The sequence below is a fragment of the Schistocerca gregaria genome, chromosome 2 (assembly GCF_023897955.1).
Source record: "Schistocerca gregaria isolate iqSchGreg1 chromosome 2, iqSchGreg1.2, whole genome shotgun sequence".
In the NCBI taxonomy this organism is placed as follows: Eukaryota; Metazoa; Arthropoda; class Insecta; order Orthoptera; family Acrididae; genus Schistocerca; species Schistocerca gregaria.
In genome coordinates this window covers 142,764,359-142,783,584 of record NC_064921.1, presented here as the reverse complement: position 1 = coordinate 142,783,584, position 19,226 = coordinate 142,764,359, and the positions used below count along the sequence as shown (strand labels likewise).

The 19,226-nt window shown below is 44.4% G+C and overlaps 1 protein-coding gene across 1 annotated transcript; it reads left to right on the top strand.

Annotated features, from left to right (window-relative positions):
• Positions 1 to 520: 520 nt before the first annotated feature.
• LOC126336542 (uncharacterized) lies at positions 521 to 18,051 on the top strand. Its single transcript, XM_050000360.1, has 2 exons — positions 521 to 595; positions 17,530 to 18,051. Exons 1-2 carry the CDS (start codon positions 557 to 559, stop codon positions 17,968 to 17,970), a joined length of 480 nt encoding a protein of 159 aa, XP_049856317.1. The 5' UTR covers positions 521 to 556; the 3' UTR covers positions 17,971 to 18,051.
• The last annotated feature ends 1,175 nt before the right edge of the window (positions 18,052 to 19,226 follow it).

Below are 19,226 nucleotides of genomic sequence, written 5' to 3'. Positions count from 1 at the left end.
TCACTCAGAGCAAAAGAACTCACCTCACTATGGAATTAGGTTTTAGCCAACATTAGATATGTAAAATTCGTATTACTGAACTGAGAGAAATTCTGAGTTTAACGAGTGGAAATTATTAACTAAGGATGGTATATAAAGATAGACAAGAGGCTCCAGTGTGCACCCTGTGAGCAGTCTATGTGGCAACTGAACTATATGATTCGGTTTGAGCATAGAGTAGGTCGTCCAGCTGAACCCAACAAGGACTATTTGCTCACTTTACAGATGTACTTGTGACTAACAGGAAATGACGCAGTTGGCCGTGTCATGCGTGCTCCGCTTTCGTGAGGACAGGGAAGGTGAAGCCGTCGCATTATCAAATGACATGTGCGTATCAAAGAAACAAGAGTGTCTGCTAGTGACAGCCAGAAAATTCCGTGTGACGCAGAGGCGTGAGTTGCGAGAATAACCATTGTAAAACGAGCGTGATTATTTTCATGAAGTCGTGGTAAGAGCACGCAATGTGCAGACCTATAAAAGGTCTACATCTGCAAGAATTCGGCACACATCTAACAGCATGAGGGCCACAGTAGCAGCTCTTGTCTTGTGCCTTGCGGTGAGTAACTTTGTCCGAATGGTTTCGTATAAGCAAAAACTAAAGTAATCGTAATAGTTTTATGTTTCAAGAACGCCTATAAAGGAGTCCTGACATTAGCTCACGTTAGTTTGATACAGCCGAATGTGGTCTCAAAATGTTCAAATGTGTGTGCAATATTATGGGACTTAACTGCTAAGGTCATAAGTCCCGAAGCTTAAATACTACTTAACCTAAATTATCCCAAGGAGAAACACACACACACCCATGCCCGAGGGAGGACTCGAAGCTCAGCAGGGATCAGCAGCTCAGTCCATGACTGCAGTGCCCTAGACCGCTCGGCTAATCCCGCGCGGTGAATGTGTCTCTCAACTCTGGAAAATTATGTGAAGTCAAACATACAAGGTGATTTTGCTAAATGGACATAAACTGCAGGAAACTATTTCTGTAGGATACGGAGGAAAAATTGCATCTGGACATAAGGCTGGAAATTTACATCAAGGGATGTAAAACCACTTGAATGCGGAGATAAAAGATCTGACAGTGTCGGTTTCAGCGACTGAAAGCACACACAGACCACACCAGGAAAGATGGCATGCTCTGTCTTCTGTACTAGTGTGTTAGTGGTACGGTGCCAGCGAACCATGAGCATCGGTTCAGCCCCAACCTGTGGGCGGAGATTATTGGCGACTGCCTCATGCGACGAGGCATCCTTCCATGTCTCACAGGCGACGCAAATCTTCTCTTTCTGTGGGTGACTCGGCCTCCTCTTTTAAAAGATGTGAGTTTGTTGGTACGTAGCTGTTACAAGATGGTACTCCAGTTAACTTCAGCATTTCCGTGCAGAGTCATAGCATCAACGTCTACCCCGCCCACACATTGAGGCTCAACAGGTGCTGATGGTTCGCTGCCATCAAACTATAAAAGTACTTGTACAGACAGGACATATCCACTTGCTTGATCTGTTCTTGTGTGTGCTTTCCATCATTGAAACCTACACTGAGAAACACCTTTTATCTGCACCTTCATGTGGGTCTCGTACTTACCTTGGGACGTATCTCCGTCTCTGTTGCCACATGACATTTTTGCTGCTTATATTTTAAGAGAGAGTTTCCTGTAGTTTGTAGCCAAGTAACAGAATCACCCCGTACCATGGCACTGAAATGTAAATCAAAGTATTTATCTAGAGTTCAGTTCTCTCCAGCTCCTACTGCATTCTTCAGTAATCGATTTCTGATCGGATCAGAATATATTGTTGAATGTATAAAAATTGTTTAATTTCGCCTTAGGGCCTTTACATGTTCCGGTTTCCCATTGGTCCGTCCATCTTGTCCATGTCTTTGTAGACTGACTATCAAACTGGTTTGGCCTTGTTTTATTCAGGCGTTCTTGTACGCACCGAAACTGGTTGTTGGCGTTTTTTTATTCTTTTATCAATGATGCTTTCAACTTTAAGCTATTCACTTATGACTTCGCATAGTTTGGAGTCAAGCAGCGAATAATCTGTTACGATCACAGGAAAAGTAATGCAGGTGGCTATATTTCTTTCAGTACGGTAGATATTTTCCCTCCCGTAAAGAAATGTAGGTACACCAATTATATTCTCTAGCTTACGTAGAGTTTCATCCAATTTATGGACCAGCGTTCGTTGCGTTAAACGTCTAAATCTCCCAAGTATGATACAGGAATCCTGTGAGCTACTATATTTCATGGAAGCCCAAATACAAAAATTTCGAGAGTTCTCAACAAGTTTGCCTATTATTAGGATTCCACCATTGAACAGTATTGTTTAGCTTTGCTTCATAAATGTTTTCACCATATATTCTTTGACGAAGTGGTGCGTCATGATATTCATATTACGAGCTATATATAATTTTCACTATAATTTTTATTCAAACCGTTAATGACATCTGCTTCAATGAGACTAAAGAGCTGTTACTGCCCTTTGACCAGGATACGAGGTGTCTTAAGTAAGTAGCGCTCTTATACGAGGGCTGATCATACAGAATAAGACTTTCTTACAGAGGTTTATTTTCCATTTCAGTGTTTACATGATCTTGTTCAAAGAACTTGCCTACTACTTAAACGCACTTTTCACAGCGTGTGTGCCGGCCGCTGGTGGCCGAGCGCTTCTAGGCGCTTCAGTCTGGAACCACGAGACCGCTGCGGTCGCAGGTTTGAATCCTACCTCGAGCATGGATGTGTGTGAAGTCCTTAGTTAGGTATAAGTAGTTCCAAGTTCTAGGGGACTGATGACCTGAGATGCTAAGTCGCATAGTGCTCAGAGCCATTTTGGAACCATAGCGTGTGTGCCAGTCCTCGTACACATGTCGCATACTATTCCTTGTCTTTCCTTGAGAATCGCCTCGCTCTTATTGAACACTGCTTCAGAGTTCTGAAATCGAATTCCCCAAAGCTTTGCCTTTAGTTATGGGAATAAAAAAATAAGAGTGTACAAGATCGGGGCTATAAGTCGGATGCCGTACCCGGGTAATGTTGAATTGAGCCAGAAACTCCATGACTTGATTTGCGACCTGAGCCAGGGCATTGTCATGATGAAGTCGCTACCCAGTTCGAGAAACTTCTGATCGTTCCACTGCAATACGCTTCCTCGGGTTAGCCAATACTGACGTGTAGTATCGTGCTGTAACCAGTGTGATGGGAAACTGCATGCGGGTGAATCATTCCGTTGCTCACCATTACTTTCCCTGCGGATGGAACAACTTTCGTCTTTTTTGGTATTGGAGAATCTGTGCTGGCTCGTTTTCTCCTCAGGATCATAATGATACAGCCATGACTCACCGGTTTTAGTCGATTCCAGAAAGGCGCCCCTCTATCACTAAAGAGACGCAGCACATCACGGCTTGTCTCCATTCGCACACCCTTTTGTTCGGGAATCAAAAGACTTGCCCTTGACGACGGGCAGTAACACGCGATATGTGATCATGCATAATCGTAAAGACGCTGCCATATGAAATTGCCAACAGTTCACTGAGGTTAAGTAATGTTATCCGCTGATCCTCACGGACGGTCACAGCATCTGTGTTGATGTTGACTTCAGTCACCGCAGAAGCCGAAACGCTAAGCCCACTTGCTTAACACAGACCAATCGGTCTTCTTTGAGGTCCTTGAATCACCTCAATACTGTTGCACGAGGTTGTGCATATTCGCGGTACGTTTGCTACAGCTTAGTGACTGTAGTGAACCTAGAATTTTATTCCGCCGTACTTATCATCTCACGTCTCTCCATTGTTTGGTAAGCGAAATACAAAGAGCATCTACAAACTGGAACACTATACGAGAGTGCTGTCGCCTTTGGATATTATACATAAAAACACACACTTTTCAAATATACGTGGTACAGATAGGCAACTAATATGGAAGCTACAGGAAAAAATGAGTCTCAGTCTTTGCTGATCAGCCATCGTACTAAACAAACACAAAAGAACAATTTATCGCATGATCAGCAGTACCTTAATCTCTACTCATAGTCATGAATTAAGGATAATTGCAGAATGTGGTGCCACACAACGTGGCAGTAGCCCACATGCCACAAAACGTGCTGGCATACTCTCAATCAGGTGGTCGAACAGCTACTGGGTACAGCCTTCCATTCTTGCACCAGTGCCTGTCCGAGCTCCTGAAGTGTCCTAGAGGTTTGAAGACTTACAGCGATACGTCGGCCAAGAGCATCCCAGACGCGCACGACGGGGCTTATTTCTCGAGAACAGGCAGGCTACTATATTCGCCTGATATCTTTTGTTTCAAGGTACTCCTCCACAACGGGAGCTCGGTAGGGCCGTGCGTTATCATCCATCAGGAGGCAAGTGGGACCCACTGCACCCCTGAAAAGGCGGACATGCTGGTGCAAAATGACGTCCCGATACACCTGACCTGATACAGTTCCTCTGTCAAAGTCATGCATGGGTGCACGTGCACCAATCATAATCCCACCCCACACCATCAAACCACGACCTAAATACAGGTACCTTTCAAGGACTTTAAGGGGTTGGTATCTGGTTTCAGGTTCACGCGAGATGAAAATCCGGCGAGAGTCACTGTTCAGACTACACCTGGACTTGTCTGTGAACATAACCTGTGCTACTGTTCCAATGACCATATACTGTGTTCTTGACAATAGGCTTTATAGGCCCTCCTGTGACCAGGATCAGTAGAATGCACCTTGCACATCTCCGGGTGAGTAAACCATCTCTGTTCAGTCGTCTGTAGACTATGTGTCTGGAGACAACTGTCCCAGTGGCTGCAGTAAGGTCCCGAGCAAGGCTACCTTCAGTACTCCGTAACCATCTGCGGGCACTGATGGTGCGATATCGGTCTTGTTGTGGACATCCCGTACTGTAGCGCCAGGACACGTTTCCTGTCTTCTGGAATCGTTGCCATAATCTTGAGATCACACTTTGTGGCACACAGAGGGCCCGTGTTACGACCTGCTGTGTTTGACCAGCCTCCAGTCGCCCTAGTATTCTACCCCTCACAACGTCGTCAATGTGTGTTCTTTGAGCCACTTTCGTCAGCATTAGCACGCCTGAAAATGTCTGCACAGTTACTCGCTGCAGCGTACTCTAACATGCACCAACACACTCCTGCAGATGTAGACTGCTGCCAGCGCCACTGTGAGACGACTGCAGGTCAAATGCACCTCATGGTCATACCCTGAGGTGATTTAAACCCGCAAACCGTCCACCAGAGCGTTGTTTCACCATGTATCAGCATTATCCTTAATTTATGAGCATGAGTGTATCTTACAACATACGTCTCAGTATCATAAGGACCAACCACCTAGCGAAATCTTGGCTTTATTACTGTAGGCACAGGGAAATTCAAATCATTAACTAGTCGATTGTTTTTGTGCATTTAAGTTAGCATTTTTGGTCCAGTGTGAAAGGAATTTGCAATAACTGAGGTGTAATGTAAGAATTCCACAAAGGACAATTATTAGAAACTCATTTGATAAAAACAAAATCTAGAAGTGTCTGTTTTCTTGACGCTTACATCAACGTTCAAGTCATCAGTACTGCCACATAGTCACTAACTTCGCAGTACATCTTGGACATCAGTAGGTCATGATTAAATACTCCATCTTCTCGCTGAGCAATCGTAGTGCTTTATCCATACATTTACAATCCGTATATGAATTTCGAACCCTTTTTGCGTCTTCTACATACAGGAAACGAATCACTACACGTATTTCCTCCTCTAGATTTTAATTAACAGAAGAATTTTGAACAACAACAAACAAAAGCAGACTCTGATAAATACTCCCGTTATAGCGTCTATGGGTAGCCAATCAACGCATATACGCACCACACTTGCGCGTATTGCCAAACACCAGGCTCGGTTGTGTAGAGCTCACTACTTCTTTCTCTTAATTCGTATTTGCTTTATCTTTCCTTCCTTTAAATATTTTTTTCCTTACCAAACAGTGAAGCTGAGGAGTACAAAATTTCAGTACCAACACAGAGGCTGAAGAGATTATCTCCGATCACTCTTCGAAATTATTAGGTAGTATGGATGACATATAATGATCGAAATGTTATCCACAGTTTTACAGAAAGCGCGTTGCACTTATAAGAATCTAGGGTCATGAAGAGAAATAAGTTACTGAGAATTGAGTGAGACATGGCTGTAGACTATGATCGAGGTTTTCGACTGTACACTGAGAAAGCTACCAAGGAAAATTGCAAGTTAAGGTCAAGGTTCAAATGTATTTAACTTTCATGATATTATTATTATTTATTCTTCGTCCAGTGTCAACCTTTTCACATTAGAGTAGCACCTGCGACCTACATCCTCAGTTACATGCTGGATATATTCTAATACCAGCATTGCTCTACAGTTTTTACACTGTACAGCTCGATCTACAACCAAGGAAAATATGTATTGTCGTCCTGTCCCTTCTTGTTGTCAGTGTTTTCACATATTCCTTTCCTCGCCGGTTCGGTGTAGAGCCTCCTAATTTCATACCTTATCAGTCCATCTAATGTTCAACATTCTTCTATAGCACTGTGAAATGTCACCTCGCAGGGTGCGGCTTAACCAGACCAAGCACTTGAAAAGTCTGTCCAAGGTTTTAAGTACACATCATTCACCATTTGACACATTTACTACCATTAAGAAAACGCTATATATACCAAGAGACGCAATTTATGAGATCAGCGACAATTACCTTAAAGACTAATTAAAAAACGAACAACAGTTTCGATACCAACAAGTGTTATACAATAAAACAGCACCTTTTATCAAATTATAGCTCTTTACAGACAATCCCATAAATTGGAGACCTCTAATGTCAAATTACGACCAAATGTTATCGTTTATAACCACAGGCTTGGGAGCATGATAACGGTCTCAAATAAGTTGCATACAATTTTCGATTGCCTTTGATAAGAACGTTACAAAAATTCCCCACTGGGCTGACTCAACATTTAAACAACCATGAAACCGGCGCAAGACCGATCTCAGTTAACAAAGGGCGGCCAGAGTATTCGGCAGAGATAAATCCTTTTAGTACGACGCTTAAGGCACGCAATGTAGATTACATGCCTTTCTTCTTACAAGATATGAGCAGTATCATCAAACTCAAACACAACCCAACAGGGCGATGAATAAAAAACACCTGTTTACATCTGTGCACCACGCTGACGAAATACAGTCAACTTTGGCCCTACCAAGCACAAAGTTGCCAAAGTAAGTGCCGTTACAGTGCCAGAATTAAGAAAGCTAGCGGCAGAGGGAGGGGGGGGAGCTGTCACATTAAATAGACTTCTATCACAAAAGACTGAGCACTCTACAACAGGAGTAGCTTCAAATAGTAGTTTTAAAAAATGTTGCCCAAGTTGAAAAACGCATTACACTGTTAAAACAAGGGGTACCAAACTGGCATAAAATAACTGTCCATTTAGTCACTTAGAATGAGAAAACAGCCGTTTATGTGAAAGAGCTACTAGATTACAATTACATAAGTTCGCGAGTGGCGACCTCCACTCACTGCTTAGGTCTTTCGAATTAGGAAAACAATAGTTACAAGAAACAGTTAATAGATTACAGTTACATAATTTGTCGAGCAGCGGCTACCATGGCGGAGATGGTACTGTCTGGCGTGGTTTGTGGAAGCACAGATGAGAAGACACTACGGTCGAAGAGTCTCATAAGGCGGTATGCCACACTGTCTGTGACGGTGGAACAGACTAAAGGCACTTCTAGGTCCAGGGAACCACTGCACGCTCAACACTGCCTCACTTCTTGTGCTCAGTGAGTAATCACTATAGGAGACATGCATTGAAGTCACATCACAAATAATGAGTGAATAGAAAAATGATTCCAGAAATACTGCCAGGCTTGGACTAAGAACTTAAACAGCTAGAAATTTGCAACTCAGCACGGCTCCCCTACTACACTACTGGCCATTAAAATTGCTACACTAAGCACAAACGCAGATAATAAACGGGTATTCATTGGACAAATATATTATACAAGAACTGACATGTGATTACATTTACATGCAATTTGGGTGCATAGATACTCAGAAATCAGTACCCAGAACAAACACCTCTCGCCGTAATAACGGTCTTGATACGCCTGGGCATTGAGTCAAACAGAGCTATGATGGCGTGTACAGGTACAGCTTCCCATGCAGATTCAACACGATACCACAGTTCATCAACAGTAGTGACTGGAGTTTTGTGGCGAGCCAGTTGCTCGGCCACCATTGACCAGACGTTTTCATTTAGTGAGACATCTGGAGAATGTGCTGGCGAGGCCAGCAGTCTAACACTTTCCGTATCCAGAAAGGCCCGATCAGGACCTACAACATGCGGACGTGCATTACCCTGGTGAAATGTAGGGTTTTGCAGGGATCGAATGAAGGGTAGATTCACATGGCTCTGAGCACTATGGGACTTTTGAGGTCATCAGTCCGCTAGAACTTAGAACTACTTAAACCTAACTAACCTTAGGACATCACACACAACCATGCCCGAGGCAGGATTCGAACCTGCGACTGTAGCGCCTAGAACCGCTCTGAAGGGTAAAGCCACAGATCGTAACACATCTGGAATGTAAAGTCCACAGTTCAAAGTACCGTCAGTGCGAACAAGAGGTGACAGACGTGTAACCAATGGCACCCCATACTATCTAGCCCGGTGATACGCCAGTATGGCGATGACGAATACACGCTTCCAAGGTGCGTTCACCGCGATGTCGCCAAACACGGATGCGACCATCATGATGCTGTCAACAGAACCTGGATTCATCCGAAAACAAATGACGTTTTGCCAGTCGTGCAGACAGGTTCGTCGTTGAGTACACCATCCCGGCGCTCCTGTCTGTGATGCAGCGTCAAGGGTAACCGCACCTATGATCTCCGAGCTGAGAGTCCATGCTCCTGCAAACGTCGTCGAACTGTTCGTGCAGATGGTTGTTGTCTTGCAAACGTCCCCATCTGTTGACTTAGGGATAGAGACGTGGCTGCACGGCCCGTTACAGCCATGCAGATAAGATGCCTGTTATCTCGACTGCTCGTGATACGAGGCCGTTGGCATCCAGCGCGGCGTTCCCTACTACCCTCCCGAATCCACCGATTCCATATTCTGCTAACAATTGTATCTCGACCAACGCGAGCAGCAATGTCACGATACGATAAACCGCAATCGCGATAGGCTACAATCCGACCTTTATCAAAGTCGGAAACGTGATGGTACGTATATCTCCTCCTTACGAGGCATCACAACAACGTTTCACCAGGTAACGGTGGTCAGCTGCTGTTTGTGTATGAGAAATCGGTTGGAAACTTTCCTCGTGTGAGCACGTTGTAGGTGCCGCCACCGGCCCCAACCTTGTGTGAATGCTCTGAAAAGGTAATTATTTGCATATTACAGCATCTTCTTCCTGTCGGTTAAATTTTCTGTATGTAGCACGTCATCTTCGTGGTGTAGCAATTTTAATGGCCAGTAGTGTACATAAACCTAACTAAGCTAAAGACACCACACATGCCCGAGGCAGGATTCAAACCTGCGACCGTAGCAGTCGTGCGGTTCCGGACTGAAGCGCTTAGAACTACTCGGCCACCGCGGTCGGCAAAAGATGATTTCCAGGACTTATTTTCTGCACGATTTCACAGGGAACGAAGAATCACTGAGCCAATTTACTATAGTAACCCGACTCTCCTTTTATGGTGAGTTCTGGGTTCCACACAAAAACTCGGCCTCCTATTTTACGTTTACACTGCATACAGCCACGACTGTAACGCCACGTTCATTTCAGGAAGACTTGCTTGGAGCTCTACCTTCTTCGATTCCGGTGAATAATTTCCGTACTAACCTGTTGTGAAAGGTCATTAATGGACCATAAGTTAGCTGAAGGGTACTTCATCTGATACTGAACACAAAACCGAGCAAGGGTATCGAAAGATCCGACTTCTTTTGAGAACTTCTATGAAACTTTGGAAGTGAAAGCTGGAATGTTATCACTCACAAGAGACCTAGGTAGTCCAAAGGTGGAAAAAATACGTAGAAGGTGGCAAATGGTCAAAGGAGTCATAACCCCACTGCTCGGAATCAACCAGCAGAAACGGGAAAAAACACCAACAATCACCACAACGTACCTATTGCCAGCACGAGTACGAGGGAGGGGTCCTTTCGAAACAGTGAAAAGTTTCGCCATCGGACTATTCTCCCAGGTCTACAGTAAACGCCTCTCAAGCAAATCAGAATTGGGCTTAGCACTCTGCCAACTTTCATACTCCCCACCAATATCGCTATAGAGGTTTTATGAATACCCAAGTTACCACCCATCACTGCACAATGAAAGTACCAGAATACGGGACAGAAAACTTCCATGGGCAAACAAATCTTACGTGCGCTCTCGCTGTGCCAACCATAACTAAGTAGGCCTTTGTTTAGGCTATACCCAGAGATCTGTTCCTTTTGTTATAACCTCCGTTCAATCCTGGAAATTCTAGGGTCAAGATCTTGCTTCCACTTCAAATTAGTAGAGTTCAGAGACCTCCGTCCACACCCCTGTTGTTCAATCCTCGGAGAAACACCCCCCTCCACCCTCCTCTGCACCATGTGATCAAGAACTTCGCCTTATAACATGCGGCTTAAGGCATCCACCACCCTGCTGGGGCCCCCTAATATGGCTGACACTAAAACGAAAAGTGGAAACCCAAATCGCTCAGCGCGCTATTCTCCCAGTTTTGCAGGGATGTGCCAGAAGCCAGCTTAGGGCCTGATTATTCGTCTATAGAAAAGATTTCCTGTGCTCACGATAAAACTTAAATTTTCGAGGGCAAATAGAACTGCCAGTGTTTCCCATTCATAAACGTAATGTTTAGTTTCAGGTGGTAACAAGTTCGTAGAAGCGTACGCTATGGGATGCCGCTCCCCGTTTTGTTCTTACAGAAGAGTAGCCGTTCTTCTACACGTAGAAGCATCCATTTGGATACAAACAGGTGATCAAAGTCGCGGATAGCCAAACCGGGGGTAAAGGCCTCTTTAATTGCCTCAAAGGATGCCTGATGAACCTCGTCCCCAAGGAAAACAAATTCTTTCTTACAAAGGTCAATAAGGGACCCAGGTAACTGACCAAAATTGGAACAAACTTCCGAAAAAAATTGCCATGCCTGTACAATTAGCCACAGCCTTCTTATTTCTGACCGCAGGGATTCTATGGAAATCCTAGGGCGATCCTGATCGATCCTAATACCATAGTCAGAAACTAAATGCCCCAAAAATGATATCTTCCGACATGCCAACGTAATTCTGACTGGTTTGACGGTCAACGCTGCTTCCCTAAGACGCCCCAAAATAGCCTCCAATTGCTTCAAATGATTAGCGAAGGTGGCACTATAAACCACCACATAATCTAGACAGTTATACACACATTTAAAATTCAGATCACCCACAGCACAGTCTAAAAGGTGGTACAAAGCGGCCACACTAATAGACAAGCCAAAATGAACACATAGGTTCCAGTTCTTACAGAAGCTGGTAATATGTTTAGAGTCCTTGGATACCGGGATCTGATAATATACCAGACTAAGATCAAGAACTGTAAAGAACTTGGTCTCAGCAAACCACGTAAAACAATTATATAAATCAGACAAAAGTTCGGATTCTAAAGCAACCTTCTGGTTAACTGATCTATACTCAACCACCGTACTAAACTTCCTACTCTTGACTTTGCGTATTACAAATATGGACGATGCTTACGGTGATATAGGGGGTCTGATCACTCCACCATGTAACGTGCCACCAATCAAGTTCTTTATTTTGTGAGGGGATAGCCTATATCAAGAATGAGATTTTCACTCTACAGCGCAGAGTGCGCTGATGTGCAGGCTGTGGTTAAGCCATGTCTCCGCTATATCCTTTCTTTCAGGAGTGCTAGTTCTGCAAGGTTCGCAGGAGAGCTTCTGTAAAGTTCGGAAGGTGGGAGACGAGATACTGGCAGAAGTAAAGCTGTGGGTACCGGGCGTGAGGCGTGCTTCCGTAGCTCAGATGGTAGAGCACTTGTCCGCGAAAGGCAAAGGTCCCGATTTCGAGTCTCGGTCGGGGACACGGTTTTAATCTGCCAGGAAGTAGCCTTTATCAAGTTTGCCAAACCAGCACCTGATCAGTAAGGATGAACTTCTACTGAATCTTATCCGTTATGCCCAGCTTGTCGGTTAGGATCTGTGGGAAACGACTAAGAAGCTGCATCAGTTATTTTATGCACACATGCCACTGTGAAAGGCTCCGAGAACTCAACTGTAAATCTACATGACCACTTTGTAGTTAACATTTAAGTGCATGACCGAGGGTTCATCAACAACCTTAGGACTATTTCCCTGACGTTCCACTCCCGGACGTCGCATGGGAAACATGGACACTTAATTCCTAACGTACGAGCTATGAATTCTCTTCCTGTATTACGATATCTCCTTATGTAGGGTGGCACCAATAAAATATTTTCGCATTCAGAGGAGAAAGTTGCTGATTGTGAAAAAGTCTCGTCACAACGAAAAACAGCCTTGTTTTAATGATTGCCATGGCAATTGGCTTATCGCGTCTGTGACACACTGTCCCCTGTTTCTCGACGATACAAGATGGGCTGCTCTTCTTTGGACTCCTTCAAAGTCCTTCTCAATCCTGTCTCTTAAGGATCCCATACCCTCACAGCAGTACTCTAACAGAGGACGGACAAGCACAGTGTAGACCTGCTGCACATTCTAAGCCTACAGCCAATAAAACGCAGTGTTTGATTTGCATTCCCCACCATATTATCTACATGATCGTTCAGATATAAGCTGTTAATTGTAATTCCTATGTATATAACTGAACTGACAGATTTTACGTGTGTGTGATTTATCGTGTAACTGATATTTAACGGATTTCTTTTAGTACTCGGGGTATGACTTCGCACTTTTCCATATTCAGAGTCAGTTGCCACTTTTTTCACCATACAGATATCGTGTCTAAGTCATTTTGAAGTTGATAAAGGTAGCCAATTTAGCCCAGCGCACATCAAAACGACTGAATATTGTTTTTAGAGGTAGTGTCACCAACGTCTTTGGGACAGTGTACTGTATGTAATTTACAAACATAATCATTATACTCATTGCCTGTTGAACAGCTCGTCCCGTGTCTAACAGACGTTTCCGACCACTGATTCTATATTCCAAAATACACACTTTACAAATCACTACTTCCTGCATAATTATGACGCTAACGATTCCATAGCACACAATTTTAAACGTGGACATAGATCTTCCATGAGAACGTAATTAAAACATAGAAAGTAATAATTAGCTGGCGATTTATGTGGGAGTAATATGGAACCAGCAACTGTTTCCAATTTTGATACGACTTATGTTTCCATTATTAACTAATTGCCAAGACACTGCAAGCTCATCATCAGATGGAGGTGTCACACGAACGTTATGTGGCCCATATGCAGCTGGAGGCTATAGTCATGGTGATTCCACTGCCTTATACAAGTTTGGCCAAATACATTAACATGCTCTACAGTACACAGATACCACCTCTCAAGATGATAGGCAAGATCAAAACATTTCAGAAATTAAGCCGTTACACTCCAAGCAATAAATTCGTTAACACCAAATCCGACAAACATGACACAGGCAGCTACTAACGCATGGTATATTGACACGGAGATTACCGAACAACCCGAACCGCAGGCTGCCCTAGTCCGCTCCTACTCCACAAATGAAAAACGGACCACCAAATTCATAAACCACCACCTTCCCGCGGGTGGGCAAACGGAGAAGAATGGTGGGACGACCCCAAAACAAGACGTCTGGTGACCTCACCGTGAAAACAAGTAGAATTTAACAAGTAAATGAAACAACATATCACGCATTACTTAACTTCTAATAAACTGCTGTTTCTCGAGAAGACCTGCCGCAGCACCCCCGAATCGCTCTCCCGAACCGTCAGCTGCCAGCCGCTTCAACGGACGCAGGAAGGCGCGCCGATCTCTCGTTTCACGGAGTCGCAGCTCGCACCGGCCAGACCGATGTCGTGTGTTGACTCCTGTCGACTCGTGTCGACCGCGAAGCCACTACCCCTTTCTATACGGCGCGGCCCACTGGACTCACGTGGCGACTTAACATGCGCCGATGCTCAAGACAGACAAGTCATCTTGTGTCTCAGTGCGCGACCGACCGATCGATCCAACCGCCTTGACCATTGCCGGAGCAGACTGGAGGCCTAACGCGCAAAGTCAGATGCAGGAACTAAGCCCTGACCGAGCGACCACTCGCTGAGTTCTCTTACTGGCGTAGTGGAAAGACTCTCATTTTGCCGGCTTTAAAGGTTGATACTAGCACTTCGGACGACAGACAGACACTAACTGCCTAACAAATTCGGACGAGAGACAGGCTAGCAAGCTGGGGACGAGAGACTGACCCAGACTGACTCCAGGCGAGCTCATAGCGCCCCTTAAATGGACGTGAACAGTCTACCTTTCCCCTTTCCCACCATAGGGAGACACTATAGCTGCGATTGCCACAGCGGCGACACCACTAGAAATGGAGGGCGACTGCTTCACGCTACGCGCTGTGGCGCGCTCTTCAAAACGCAATTTTTACCATGGCTCAACCCCCATTTACGTTTGATGCTGAGGTGCTATTCCAGAAGATGGAGAGGTTTGGCCATTCTGTTCATGTATATGGAGGAATTTAAAGTAGGGTAAAGCGGCAGCGAGAATTTGGATCTAGGAGGGGGATGTGCCAGGGTAATCTGTGCAGTTGTGTAAATCACTGTGCCAAGGTAGCTTAGTGGCTAACGCACTTGCTTAGTAAGCTCATATTTCATCGAATAGTTTTGATCGGTCCTTAGTAGTTCCATCCTGAGACCGCACTACACACCAAAGCGCTTACATTATTTCAGTGTGGTTGCAGCCTCACTATATCCTTAGACTATGGTTGAAGCGTTTGAGAATGTTGACTGGAATACTCTCTTTCAAATTCTAGAGGTGTCAGGGGTAAAATACAGGGAGCGAAAGGCTATTTACAATTTGTACAGAAATAAGATGGCAGTTATAAGAGTCGAGGTACATGGAAGGGAAGCAGTGGTTGGGAAGGGAGTGAGACAGGGTTTTAGCCTCTCCCCGATGTTATTCAATCGGTATATTGAGCAAGCAATAAATGAAACAAAACAAAAGTTCAGAGTAAGTATTAAAATCCATGGAGAAGAAATAAAAACTTTGAGGTTCGCCGATGACATCGTAATTTTGTCAGAGACGGCAAAGGACTTGGAAGAGCAGTAGAAGAGAATGGACAGTGTCTTGAAAGGAGGGTATAAGATGAACATCAACAAAAGCAAAACGAGAATAATGGAATGTAGTCGAATTAAGTCGGCTGATGCTGAGGGAATTAGATTAGGGAATGAGACACTTAAAGTAGTAAAGGGGTTTTGCTATTTGGGGAGCAAAATAACTGATGATGGTCGGAGAAGATATAAAATCTAGACTGGCAATGGCAAGGAAAGTGTTTCTGAAGAAGAGAAATTTGTTAACATCGAGTATAGATGTAAGTGTCAGGAAGTTGTTTCTGAAAGTATTTGTATGGAGTGTAGCCATGTATGGAAGTGAAACATGGGCCATAAAAAGTTCGGACGAGAAGAGAATAGAAGCTTTCGAAATGTGGTGCTACAGAAGAATGCTGAAGATTAGATGGGTAGATCACATAACTAATGAGTAGGTATTGAATAGAATTGGGGAGAAGAGGAGTTTGTGGCACAACTTGACTAGATGAAGGGATCGGTTTGTAGGACCTGTTCTGAGGCATCAAGGGATCACAAATATAGCACTGTAAGGCAGCGTGGAGGGTAAAAATCGTAGAGGGAGACCAAGAGATGAATACACTAAGCAGATTCAGAAGGATGTAGGTTGCAGTAGGTACTGGGAGATGCAGAAACTTGCACAGGATAGGGTAGCATGGAGAGCTGCATCAAACCAGTCTCAGGACTGAAGACCAAAGCAACAACAACAACAACAACAACATGGTTGAATCGCCCAGATGGTGACAGCAGTGTCGAGCATTGTCAAGAAAGTTGTCGTGTTGCTCACGGCACAGTAATCTGTAGTTTCGAGTGCGAAATGTATAGGAATCAATGCCCCAAGGAAAAGGGTGGTTTCACTGACGCCCATTATGCCACCTCCTGAGGGCTTTTAGTATCGATTCTGCGAGTCGGTGTGTCTGAAAAGTTGTCCTTGGCAACGCATGAGAAAACCGCGTGATATCAAGGCTGACCTCTACCACAGTCATGGGAACGAGAGGTGAAATGTGGGTAACAGTGGGTATGACCTTCCCGTCGTGTGACACATCTAGATAGCGTTGAGCAGAATTGTTTTGAAATTTGTTGCCAGTCTGAAAACATTAATTCACATTAATCCTCACATGAACTAAGGTGTGACCTTTCTTCTGCATCTATCGACAGTACGCTGTGTGAAGCGTCCTCAAGCGCGAGGGTGTCGTCGATGAGCCCCACGCCTGTGCACCATCACAGAGGACTGTCGTAGGCACCTTAGAGCCAGATTTCAAAGTTAGGCACAGAAATGGGAAGCAATTACAGCGATTCTAAAAAGCGATCCTTAAAATTTTTTACAGTATATACTGTTATGAGGAAATGAAAACAGGTGGTTTTGACGAATTAGCTGAGATAACAGTATATATCTCAGTTATTTTGTCAAAACCGCCTCTTTTCATTTCCTAACTTTGCTTAATGCCACTACCTGCTGCCACGCCGCCATATTGTGCACACTCATTGATACTGACTGCGGTATGTAAATCCTCCGAGGTGGTACAGTTAACTGAATTAGCTACGTTTTGTAATTGCAAACCACTAGCAATAAATACTAATTCTTTTTATGAAATTAGATTCCAGATGAGGTAAGGTGAGTCGTTGGTTGCTCTAATGGAGTTTGCTGAATGTACTGCAGAGTGACCTGGTATATTAGTGAGTTATATCGTGGAGTACATATTGAGGGGCTTTCTGACTGCAATATTCGGTGGAATTCATATTCTGAACTTACGGTCTGATCTTAATTGTTCAAAAAATTGATTTCATATTCGAGGGAGCGCCCTTAATTGCACTACTTAGAGCTAGAAGCAAAGAAGGTACTCAATTTTCTGACAGTTTCTTGGCGAATTATGACTTATTGTTTGGTATATGAACAGTAAGCGATGCAAAATTCATTTCAACTGAGCGTAGTTTATGCATAGTCTATACAAATGTGTGTGTCAGGGACTATTCCGTTAAATATTCTAGGTCAGAAAGAGCTTCCAGTTTGTTTCTGGGGCATAATGTTTCGTATATTACTGCGTATCTTGATTTCTCACGTTTCTAATCATTTTTCAACACACACCTCACAATATGTACCATGATGTACTCCTCCAGACGTTTATCCAAAGTGTGTTCGTTTGTTTACAGGTGTCGAAGTGCACCAGCCAAACAACAGCGCCAGTTCCTCCATCGACTGGTCTGCCGCCCCCTGAGCCGACCGGCACTGACCTGCCGCCGCCAGAACCCACTGGCACTGACCTGCCGCCGCCAGAACCCACTGGCACTGACGCGCCACCGCCAGAACCAACTGGCAGCGAGCAGCCACCACCTCCTCCCAGTACTGAGGCCCCCGCACCTCCCGCAGAGCCGACGACGACGCCTGCACCTCCTCCCCCACAAAGAACCCCTTCTGGTGGAAGCGACCGCCGTCCATCTGGTGACCGATTCGGCTTTGGGCCGGGTTTCGGCACCGGCTTCTTCCCAGGATTCCGCCAGCGCTTCCCTTCTTTCAACACTGGATTCTTCCCAGGATTCAATGGCATATTTCCAGGCCTCAGGCCGGGTTTCTTTCCTGGCTTTGGACGCTAAAGACTATTCCATCGACTACTGAAGTTCTGTACACAATGCTGTTAAAACTTATGAGTCATTAAAGAAGCAATGAAAAATTAACGTACATTATTTCGATCGATCTGTTCTTCTTGAAGCCATATTTTATTAACACTGTCATAAGTGTGATTCCAAGACAACTTAGATGTAAAGAAAAATTTATAAAAGTGATGTGAATTTCGTTTTCAGTTCGTAGCTCCTGATGACAGTGAATAACGATCCGTTCGTTATACATGTGCGGTATCCGTTATTTCTGATATGTCTCAAAGAAAAAGACACAATTTTGATCCACTAGTCACTGTCAATTAAGGCACAAAGGAATTACAGACCTTGGTTGCTAGTGGGTGTTGATTTAAATCAATGGGTCAAGTTGAAATTTTGTGCTAACCGAGATCCAGTGCGAATGCATCTCAGGCTCGAACTGTTCGGGAATTCTTGGGTATTGTGCTTTTGCTCCGCTCAAACAATTAATCGAAAAAGGACCGTATCAGTTCCTGAAACTTTTGATGAAAAAGGAGTTCAGTGAGCAGCAAATATACATTGCTGGTCATTGAAATAGGAACAACATGAAGGATAGTGAATTATTGTGTGTGTACAGTGCAGTACAAAGAATGCATGATTAAAATTATATGCTACTCTCAGGTGCGCAGGGTACAAAATCTATTACAGAGCTGCCACTTCAGGCAGCTACAGTTTTTCTAATCCTTCTGGGTAACTAATCTAACAGCTTCGACGGGCTCTATGCCACAGAGTATCAATCGGATTAGGTAAATGGTGGTTGGTTCCATTCTATCGGCAACGCATGGCCATTGGTCTTAAATGGATGGTGGTGCTGCCCAGGGCACCAATCGCTCTGTATCTAAGTAGATAAGCACAGCAGGGACAAAATTCAGGGTTGCGTTATCTTGATGGAAGATAACGTCACGGGGACCTCGAAGATATGGCAGGACTACTGACCTCAGTACACAATAAATGTAGCAGCACCTGTCCAAATTACCACGTCTGCGAACGAATGGTGATCGTGCCGACTGGCCCCCAATGTAGTTGTGACCAGACGAAACTGCAACTGTCCAGCCATGACTGAGGGGGCCTTGGTTCTTTAATTACTCTGAGAGAAGGCTCATCAGACTGCGGCACATGAAGTATTAGTTCATTACGTTTTCACACGTCTTTGCCACAGCAGCACTGGTTAATTTACAACTGTGACTGACTAGCAAAGCGTCACTTAATGTGCTGAT